The 11,141-nt window shown below is 37.0% G+C and overlaps 1 protein-coding gene across 2 annotated transcripts in view; it reads left to right on the top strand.

Moving 5' to 3' along the window:
• slc6a5 (solute carrier family 6 member 5) overlaps window positions 1-9,763 on the top strand; it is a 27,883-nt gene extending 18,120 nt beyond the window's left edge. The window contains exons 14-15 of one of the 2 annotated variants that reach the window (XM_017426763.3): window positions 3,407-3,574; window positions 5,649-9,763. In XM_017426763.3, coding sequence (XP_017282252.1) covers window positions 3,407-3,574; window positions 5,649-5,804 — 324 coding nt within the window. In that variant the 3' untranslated portion in view covers window positions 5,805-9,763. The remainder of the gene's footprint in view (window positions 1-3,406; window positions 3,575-5,648) is intronic. The other variant, XM_017426764.3, reaches the window with a different exon arrangement.
• The last annotated feature ends 1,378 nt before the right edge of the window (window positions 9,764-11,141 follow it).

Here is an 11,141-nt window from a genome sequence, read left to right as displayed (position 1 = left end):
CCCCCCCCCCCACACACACACACGCACACAGTCACTCATGAACATACGCGCTGTAAAAAGAATCCATTTTCATTGTCACCTTTCAAGTCCAGTAATTTGCATTTTGAAGGTAACAGATGAGAAACTGCTCCTCTCTCATTGAAAACGAAAATGATTTCCTGCTTCCTGTTCCTGTCCTGCAACTAATTCGCAAGATTGTTTATCTGTAAAACCCCCAAATACCCTGTATGAGGTCTGTCACTGCTGATTCTCAGTTGGTTAAGCACCTTGGATTAGTGGGACACCATTTTACCACTGTTGCCCATGCTGTGCAGCAGGATTTATAAATTGCACTGAATATTTCAGAGCTGGACACTGACCAGTGTTGTTGTTTGTAAATGTAAGAAAAAAAAAAACACAGCTCTAACAGAGGTGAGGCTGACAAATGGAGCAGAGTCAGACTAGCTGGACATCCTGCTGCTCTCTGGGGAGATCAGTTTATTGATCCACAGAACGCAGCTAAAACGTTTCTGTTTGCCTTCTGTTTTTTATTCATTGCTCTTTTTTTCTTTTCTTTTTTTTGTAAACCAAATGGGTGTTTTTCACTCTGTCATTTTTACACAAACAGCTACATGAAGAGAGAAATTTTTGCAAATGTCATATCTTCTTTTCTTGAAAAAAAAAAAAAAAGGTGAACACAGACTCTTTTGTACATATTGTTGTTAGGAAAACGTGCAGTAACTACTAATTACATAATGACATGTTTTTATTTATCTTACCAAGGTTTGGGTCTAAAAATAAGAAGTGTCTAGTTTTTGATGACTAAAACAGCTCAAAAGAAATAACAGACATTTACTTTTAAATGTGAGTTTTAAATGTTGGATAAAGATCTGAGTAAATGTTTCCCTTCAAGGAAGTGCCGTTTTCTCAGTCAGGACATCACTGTAGCTTGTGAAGCATGAAATGAGGCTTCTGGAGTTAATCTCCAGAAATCTAAAGAAAAAAAAAAGATTACTAACAAAATATGTTTGCCTTAATTGGTTGGAAAGATAAAGACCTTGAAAGGAATGCACACCCCCCACTGCCTTTCACGGCTTGATCATCTAAGATCAGCTGAGAAGGGACAGAGTTATAGCTGTTTTGGTCAAACCTTGTACATGACATGATGCACAATCTCATTCATGATCATGCACGATGTGTCAGCTCTTGTGCATTGAGGATGACTCTCAGCTACTACCCCACCAAATTTTATTTCAGTATCTGTAAAACTGACAGAAGTGTGGGTATTTATGTATATTGCTGGCCATTTTGAATTGTGTTAACTTTAAAAGTAAATTAGTTGCAGATGTGCACAGTTTTGTTATCGCAAGATATTTTGCTAACACAACAAACAAACACACACACACACACACACAGACAGTAGCTAAAACATTTGGCAGCGGGTGATAAAAATAATACTGAAGATTTTTATGCTTTCATCATGTTCATCTTTAATTGGCTTAATACTGATGTTTGCCATAAACCTGGTTACTGTAACTGCACTGACAAGAAATACACTTTGTGGTTGAAAAATAAAAAAAGAAAGAAAAAGAAGAAAGTATCATTCATTCTCTAATAGCATATTGTAAGCTCACAACATCAGTTATGATGAAAAGTAAGTTCTAAGGTTTTAAATACAAATACAATGAAAACAAAACATAAACAAACAAACAAAAAAAAGACAGTCTAGTCTTTCTTTGGTCTTAAACTAAGGTAAATCAAACCTCAAATGACTCATTAACATTTAACAGTTTTTGAGTATATTTTAGGTCATCAAGGTTTGAATGAAGTCATGCTTCTTCAACTCCTAATGCTCTTACCAGAGCAAATCTATGAAGTTTTGGTTTATATTTTCATTGAGCCATTGTATCACGTTCATTATTTTAGTTTTCAGCCATCGTGTTGCTGATTTGCTTCAGCTCTTGGGATTATTGACTTTTGATGAAAATTCTTGTCACATTTAGCAATCTCACTTTTGGGTGAATTTTCTGGCACATCCATTCCTGGGAAGATTGGCAGCTGTCATACAGATTCTCCACTTGTGAATAATCTTTCTCTCTGTGAAATGATGGACTCCAAATTGTTTGGAAATGGCATTTTGAGCCTCAGCAGATTGGTGGCAGATATAATTACTCGTGTAATATTTTTTGCTGTCTTTCCTCCTTGGTATTCTGTCAACACACAGCCCAAATTCTTCTGAGAAGCAAACTGCTACAACTTTTACAGAGGTGCTCACACTTGCTGATGAGCAATTATCAGTTGCATTTCATTAGCAGTTTTGGTCTGGGATTAACCCTCTTAGTTCTAGTCAAATAAATAAAGATGATTTAGTTTTTCACCCACACCACCTGAGTTTTTGCTTAGTTCTGGGTCAGTAAAATATGACATATATGTCAAGTATTATATTTACCTAAATGTAGTATTCTGTAGAAAAAGAAAAATGTTTATTTTTCCTGACACACAAGAGAACCGAGTAAATGAAAGGCATTTTAAGCTTTTATCATTTTGAAGCTGACTAAGTAGCATCATTTGAGTTTGAGACTGTAGTAACCTGACAAAAACACTCTGCAAAATCCAGGTCATATATTCCTTGTAGGAATGCATATTGCCCACCTCTTTTTATCCCGTAGTTATAAACTAAGATCAGTTTAAGATGAGAAACAATGATGTTGTCACCAATTTGGTCAAATGTTAAAAACATTAACATTATGTGTGATACTGTGATATGTCATGATCAGAGTATGTGTTGTGAAAGACTCAAAGATAAGCTCAACAAAAATAAAATTGACTGCACTGTAGCCACTTTTGTGTTTTTTAAGGTCGGCTGGCTGTGACAGCCATCTTGAATTCACTTGGCTCCAAAAGTTAATCATTTGTAGTCCGTCTAACGATCATTTCCAGAAGGTTTAATTAAAATTTGTGCAGTGGTTGATGTAATGCTTTGCAAGCAGACAAAAGATTACACTCCAAATAATCAATGGCAAATTTTAAAACAAGACCTGACACAATTTGTTAGCACTCTTTGCATGTGTGGTGCTGGAGAGCAGTGTCAGCTACTACCACACCAAAATACAGGTTAATATTATTACATTTCCTGAGTTAGAACCATTTTTAAGGCCAGTTGGCGGTGGCGGCCATCTTAAATCAGGTTGACTTCAATAGTTAAACAGCTGTAGATGTACATCAAATGATTACTGCCTGAAAGTTTCATTAAAATCTTTTCAGTGGAGAATTATATTTTGCTAACAAACATGAACAGCCAGACACCCACCCACCCACGCACACACACACAAGGGCAAAAACATATTGCTTGCCTTGTGCCTTTTGGCGATAAAAAGTCTTGAAAGTAACTGAGAAGAATTTTACTTCAAGTCTGTTTTGTGTTTAGGGTATCCTGGGACTCAGTTTGTACCAGTGGAAGGTGATGACGTATGAGGACTACACCTACCCCACCTGGTCCATGGTTATGGGGTGGCTCATGGTTATTTGCTCTGTAATCTGGATCCCCATCATGTTTGTCATTAAGATGCACCTGGCCCCCGGCACCTTAATCGAGGTAATAATTGAGATGAAGCTGTGGCGAGACATTGTCACGTATATTTTGTTTCTCTCTCTCTCTCTCTCTCACACACACACACGCACACACATGCACACACAGAGACAGACAGTCTGGGGAATCAATAGTCTCATCCTTCTCTCATTAGCACAAAGAGGCAAGCTGCAGGCTGAGGATTAATTTGAACATATTTCTGGGAGTCCTCTGAGTCTCTTTTAAACACTTTGATTAATGGATGATGATGATGATGATTTCTGTCCAAACGTCTTTGTTTTCTCATTATCTTTGACAGCAGCCTCATCTGCAGATTATTTTCTAGATTATTTTTGTTATCTAGGAAAACATTACCAAACAACGTCTGATCCTTATGTATTAACTGAATCCTGCCTTTATTTTCACTTATCTTTATTCTTGTAAATCCCTGTAAAACATTCTTTAGTCAAACTGCTCCACATCAGTTGGAAATGCAACTAGCCTAATAATTAGAATAGCTCTTTGGTCACACATTACTCGTTTTTTAAACCCTCTACTGTAAAATTCAAGTTGAGCTAAAGGATCCCACTGATTTCCCCCTTTCCTCAAGCGTATTTCTGACATCCTTCTGCCTTTTAGGATACCAGCTTTATAATTGTAGTCTGACTTTCCCCTCTCTTCCCCATGATTTTTGAGTCTCAATATTTTAGCTGTTTTCAATGGCTCATGTGCCTTTTCATATAATTTTTGATGTCAATACTTCATTTTCCTTACTTGCTAGAAACTGATCAAACTTTACATTTTTTAGACAGTTAAATACATGCTGGGAAAAAAAATAATAGTTGGAAGCACTTTGGAATGCAAATATACAATTTAAAGTGCCTTTTCCACATTTTGCCACAAACTCTTCAAAACTTAAAAGTATTTTACTGGAATCTTACTGTATGTGATAGACACATACAAAGCATAACTGTGAAGGGGAAAGAAAATGAAATGTGGCTTTCAAAGATTTTTGAAGAGAAAAAAAAGATGTGTTGTGAATTTATATCTATCCCCCTTTACTCTAACAAACACTAACTAGAGTCCAGTGCAACCAATGGCCTTCAGAAGTCACTTAGGTAGTAACTAGAGTCCACCTGTGTGTAATTTAATCTCAGTATAAATGCAGCTGCTCTGTAAAGACCTCATAGGTTTTTTTACAGAACAAGAAGAAGAAAGATATTCTTGAAATAAAGCCATAAGAAGTCCTGTGTTCAGTTTGCCACAAACCATGAAGGAGACCCAACAAACATGGAAAAAGCTGCTCTGCTCAGATCAGACAAAAACTGAACTTTTTGGGTCTATATGCAAAGCTTTATGTGTGGTGGAAAACAAATACTGCACATCACTCTGAATACACACCATTCCCACTGTGAAACATGATGGTGGCAGCATCATGCTGTGAGGATACTTTTCTTCAGCAGAGAAGCTGGTCATAGTTAATTGGAAGATGGATGGAGCAAAAACACTGCACAGTCCTGGAAGAAAACCTGTTGGGACTTGATACTGGGACGAAGGTTCACCTTCCAGCAGGACAAGGACCCTGAACATAAAGCCAGAGCTACAATGGAGCACTTTAGAGCAAAGCATATGTTAGTGGTCCAGTCAAAGTCCAGCCCTAAATCCAACTGAGAATCTGTGGCAAGACTTTAAAACTGCTGTTCACAGATGCTCTCTACCCAATCTGACTGAAATGAAGAATGAGCAAAAATTTAATTCTCTAGATGTGGAAAGCTGATAGAGACATACTCCAAACGACCCGCAGTGGGAATTACAGCAAAAGGTGGTTCTACAAAGTACTGACTCAGGGGAGCTGAATACAAATGCACACCACACCTTTCAAAAGTTTTTTTTTGTAACCATGTATCATTTCCCTTCCTCTTCACAATTATGTAGTACTTTTTAATTATGCAGTACACTTTCACATAAAATCCCAGTGAAACAGTTTGAAATTTGTGGTTAAAATGTGACACATGTACAAAAGTTCAAAGGGTAGGAGCTCTACAAGCTATTGTATGTATAGCTGCCAAATCTGTAATAAACAGACCTTTTCTCCTTTCAGCGTCTGAAGTTGGTCTGCTCCCCTCAGCCTGACTGGGGCCCTTTCCTGATGAAGCATCGTGGGAATCGCTACAAGAACATGATCGACCCATTAGGAACCAGCTCCCTGGGTCTCAAACTGCCCCCAAAGGACTTCCAGCTTGGTTCCTATCAGTAGCAGCCATCCTGGCAGTTTCCAACCCCTTCAGGAGGCACTGGGTGTGGGGTGGATGCCTGCCTTCAGGGTGTCTATTCCTCCACCTCTTCCTCCTCTTTCTCCTCACTCTCTTTTCTTGCATCTTCACTCTGCTTGCTTCAACTCTGTACTGTGGATGTGGAAACAGGCTTTCCTCTTCCTTTACCTCTTCGCTATTTCCTGTCTTCTCTCAGGGAGGAGTAGCTGCCCGAGTGGAGTCTGCTCTTCCGCTGCTACTTTAAACTCAGTTAATGGGCTATCATTGCCTCCCACACATGACCACTGATTACTCCAGAACCCCCTCCCAGGGAACTCATTCCAAGAGAAAAATTGTGCCATAAAATGACACAGCTCAGACTGCACTTGCAATATTAGACTCAACATAGCTACTCCCTATGGAGTTGTGTCTGTTTGTGGGTGTGTGTGAGCGTGTTTTTTGTATGTGTGGCATTATTTTTGTGTGTAGAGATAATGAATCATATTGGTGCAAGCAGACACAAAAAACAAACAAAAAACAATACAAACAAACAAACAAAAAAAAAAAAACAAAGCAAAAAGAAAATTAAGCTCCAGAATAGAAAAAAAAAGGTTTGCTAAGCTCAGTGGGAATCTGGTTTTGGTTCTATTTCTGTACAAAATTTTATCAGCAGTATAAATACACTCAACAGCTTCTGAAAAAAGGTTAGAAAAAGGAGACTGTATGCTCTGTTATGAGATTTAGTTCTTATTCTGCAGTAAATATATATAGTCATATGAACTACAGCTCAGTTGCTCTTGCTTTGTCAAAAATAGACTACAAGTCTTGTAATTTGTGCCACCTATGTCCCAGTAGAGTAGCAAATGCATCCCGATTACCACTTCCACGACATACACACTCAGTGGTGTGATAGAAGCTTGAATTTATTTTTCTCTATCAACCTGAGGGACTATATGTGATACCTTCTGTCTTTGTCTACTCATTAAGTTCCAGTTGTATAATCCAAAAATATAAATTAGCACCTTCCCAGTGTATGGATTTATTAGAATAGCTGATCCAGCGTTTTGGTAGGTGATAACGTGGCCAATTAACCTTTTCAGGTCTCAAATGCTGACCTCATAGTCACTCTATGTGCATATATTTTAGATGTCTATTTATTGCTGTATGTGTTGTGACTTTGTCAAGCCATCTGTGTTCATCTCATCAGGAATTTAACAGCATAAATTATATATGAATATATAACTATATAAACATGTACCTTATCAGACATATATTTAGCTTCCAGATGAGGACATAGCTAGCAAGACAGAGATTGAGAGTGTTTGTGTGTGTGTGTATATCAGTGTTGCTAAGCTATAATGTTTTGTACAAAGTGCACAATAAGAGGAGCTTCTATGTGTGAGCAGATGAAGATTTAGACGAGAAAAACAGCCTGTGAGGAGATGTGTGACGTCTCTTGTTGTTTGTGGTATAGAGCTCTGGACACCTCGTTGTCATTTCAGACCCTCTTGCTTCTCTGTGTGTCCTCGTAAAAACAGGGTCTCAGGTATACTCTTTCAGACTACTGTGGTAGTTGCAGGAATATTCAAAGAAAAGTTGAGCCACTTTCAAATTTAATTACACTAAACACAGTGATGAAAATAAGAAATTTTTCCCCCCCTGGAGGACCTGAATGCCGGCTGCTTTTTGTTGAAGAACACAAGAGCGACTCAACCTGTTTAGACCAGCTGTATGCTGCACTAAACCAGGTGTCAATATGTTTGTGATGCACCTAATAAATAACAAGTAATAGTCATTTAAAATGAAAATGTTGAAAGTTATGCAACAAACAGGAGATACAATCTGCAGCCACGATGGTTTCGATGGTTTGCTGCAGTGTATGCATCATACACAGAAAGTAAAAGGCTTTTAGCAGCTTTCTGGTCCCCTCACACTGCAGTCCATCAGGATCAGGCATATTGCTGTAATTTAGCACCTGTTGTAGGCTCTGCTGTTCTGTCATCAACAACGTTACTGATGCTGCTGTAAGGCTGTTTCTGGAGGGTTAAAAGTCATCTGTAGCTGTTTTACCCGTGCAGCTCAGCAGGTGATCAGACTGGCTTGAAATGTCACATGACAAGTCACCAGCTGGGACCGCCAACCTATTAACCTAACTGAAACACCACGTGTCCACTTGGAAGCAATCATCTCTTTGCACTCTATGACCAACAGGATGTGTATGTTTGTGCTGACAAAAAGCTCTTGATTTGGCTTAATTACACTTTTACCACTGCAGGCATTAAACTGGGAAGTGCTTTTAAAGGAAGATGCTAAAAAGTTTAAGGAACTCTATTCCTATTTCTCTAAGCCATGTTTTCTTCATGACCTTGACAGGAAAATAGCACAGATCCCATTTAAGAGGTTGTTTGAAAACAAAACATAATCAGTTAATGAGCACAAAAACACTGATGTTAAATAGCTTGTTCGCTACGCTGTGTTCCTTTTACGATGTAGTGCATTTAGCTCTGTTTGTGATAATAATGTATGTCTGTTTATGCTTGTGTGTGTATGTTTGTCCTTGTATAAGTTTAATCGAACTCCACTTAACTGTCAATCAGATGTTTGCATGGCTGGTCTCAGTAGATTGCAGAAAGAAATGGAGAGAATTTACATGCAGTTCCTGGATTGCCTTGGTTTCATGCACCTCTCTCTCTTTTTGACAATGAGAGGATCTTTGAGAACTAACTGTGATGGCGAGCAGTTATGAAAAACTTTAAACACAAATATAAAAAAAAAATTATTGATTCTGTGCTGTTCAGCTGAGGCAGTTTGCAGTTTTAAAGCAAATGTTGATTGAACAGGTCTTCAGTTTATTGTAGCAAAAAGTGAATAATGAAAACCTTTATGCCCCAAATCATTTTAATGATTTCATTTAGGGGTATAGCTACATTTAGCTCTAAATTGTGTGCCCCTGTGACTCCCGTTGTACAGGGATTCTCTGCTTTTTGTTTTAGAGAGCAAGAGAGAGAGAGAAAAAAAAAATCACTTTAGGGTTTAGTTAAAATCACACTGCTTTATAAAATTTATCAAACGAATAGCTTGCATGTGCAGATTGTGTTGCTATAACTCAATGTCCATGTGTAGCTATCTTTTGTCTCTTCATAGTGTAGGACAGTGCATGTTTACTTTAGGGAACTTTTTGTTCTGCATAATATTAAGAAACAGAGGGTTGCTGTTGTTGGTTTACAGAAGAAGAAGAAAAAAAAATTATAAGGAACTGTCAAATCTTTTGGCCTGCAAGTCAACATTGGGCAGTAAATGTAACCAAAGAAAGAGGCCTTTAGAGTTGTAGTAAAATCAGAAAAAAAAAAATTATATAAAAGGAATGTTTCATTTACGTATAGGAAATTGCGATACTGCCATTCATTTTATGTAGTGTTCTTTGATGTTAGCCAATACGTTACAAAACATCTTCAGGTAACCATTGGCCTTATAGATGTTCTCTGATGGTAGAATAATATATGTTTTTTCAAAAATTACACCGCAGCATAGCTGTCTGTCTCCAGTATTCCTATTGTTATGTCTGTCGTGTCCTTTTGGCACTTTATTGTGTGACCTATGGATGCATAGGTTAAATTTCTAATTACTTGAGTAATGTCATATATTTCTGTGTGTTCTATGTGAGGTACTGCTGCCTATGGATATAGATATGTGCCTCCAACAGCCCATGACATTCATTTGATTTAAAAATTCAGAGTAGATATATTACAAAACTATGTTTTAAAATGTGTGTGATGTGTAAAAAAATAGAATATATATATAAAATATATCATAAATGTGAAACACATTTATTTATTTATTTTCATCATCAATCTTTGAGGCCCTACCTCAGATTTTGTATTTATGTATAGAAATGCAATTGGATTATAGTATCTTTGCCAATATTAATATATCGCTATTATATCATGAAATGTATAACGTACAAATCAATAAATAAATGTTATTGTTTTTTTTTTTGTTGTTGTTGTTGTCAGTGACTATTTTGAGATTATTCTGTAGAACTATAAACACTAACCATACGGGTTAAAACTATAAAAACCCTTTTGAGATTCAAACCGTCACTCAACCTTTGTACTCAGCTGATGCATAAATGAAGGTGTCTCTGTTGTATGAAAATGTAACACACTGTTTTGTTTTCTGGAAAATTATGATCAAAGAAGACGAGAGCAGAAAGTGAAAGAGGATTTGAACACTCCTGCAGGCAAGTTGTTTGTTGGTACTTATGATGATGTGCTGCCCTCTCTGTGGCAGACAAGCCTGAATACTTCACATCACACTTATTTGCAATTTAAATTAATTTGAAAACAGCACACTGATTAGTGCTGTTTATTATACTTACAAGTAAGAAGACCCCTGGCAAATGCGAGGAAAGACTGTAAGCTTAGTGACTAAGTTGCTTCTGTGAGACAAGACTTATTGATTTGTAATAAAAGGCAGACAAATGGCTACAACTAATTAAAAACGTGGATAAACAGTGATAAAGAAGATTTTGATATATTCAATAGTATTCTTGGCACAAACAGAAACACAAAAAGCAGACACAAATTTTCTTGAATTTGTCTTTTTTGTAAATAAAATAAAAATGATCCCACTTGAAAAGAAGTTCAAGGTTTTCATAGCAGTGGGTTTGAGTTTGAGTTCTGGCATATTTTTCTTTTTATTGCATAACATACCCATCTACTATTTCTTCCACTGCTGAAAAATATCTTGAAAAGTATATTTTACTATCTAAGCCTGGTTTCAGAAATGGGGAAAATAAACACAACTTCACAACACTTCACCCATCACAAACCTTGAGCACATAACTCTAGGCTTTGGTGTCAACACTAACCTCGAAGGGAAACGATTAGCACATCAGAAATAGCAGTGACAGGGTGGTCAATTAAAACATAAAAAAGATTACTCCATACTTTTGCCAATGTTTTATCATTTAGTCTTTTCTCATGATCAGATCTTGTAAGACAAAAGGCATGATTTAATGTTGATTTGAGCATCACATTTGACAACAAGGTTTGTGAAAATATAGGGTTGTTACCAAAAGCAATATATCTTAATATAAAGCTACTTTTACAGGTGCATAGCTTTGCGTATAGTTTCAGTCTTCATCATCTACCACCTTTTTGTTTAAAACATTACAACCTGCTTGTTAGCTTTAAATTAGATTATATAGAAAAACAAATTGTTATGACAAAACTGTAACTCTGCTCTTGTTCAGGCCTCTCTCTCTCTCTGAAATTCTGTCCATAAAAGTGAACAGAAACTGGCAGCCCTTGCGAAGTCCAACTCTCATCCTTAAGAGGTTC

Source organism: Kryptolebias marmoratus, linkage group LG15, assembly GCF_001649575.2.
Source record: "Kryptolebias marmoratus isolate JLee-2015 linkage group LG15, ASM164957v2, whole genome shotgun sequence".
Lineage (NCBI taxonomy): Eukaryota > Metazoa > Chordata > Actinopteri > Cyprinodontiformes > Rivulidae > Kryptolebias > Kryptolebias marmoratus.
This window is presented reverse-complemented; position numbering and strand designations above follow the sequence as displayed.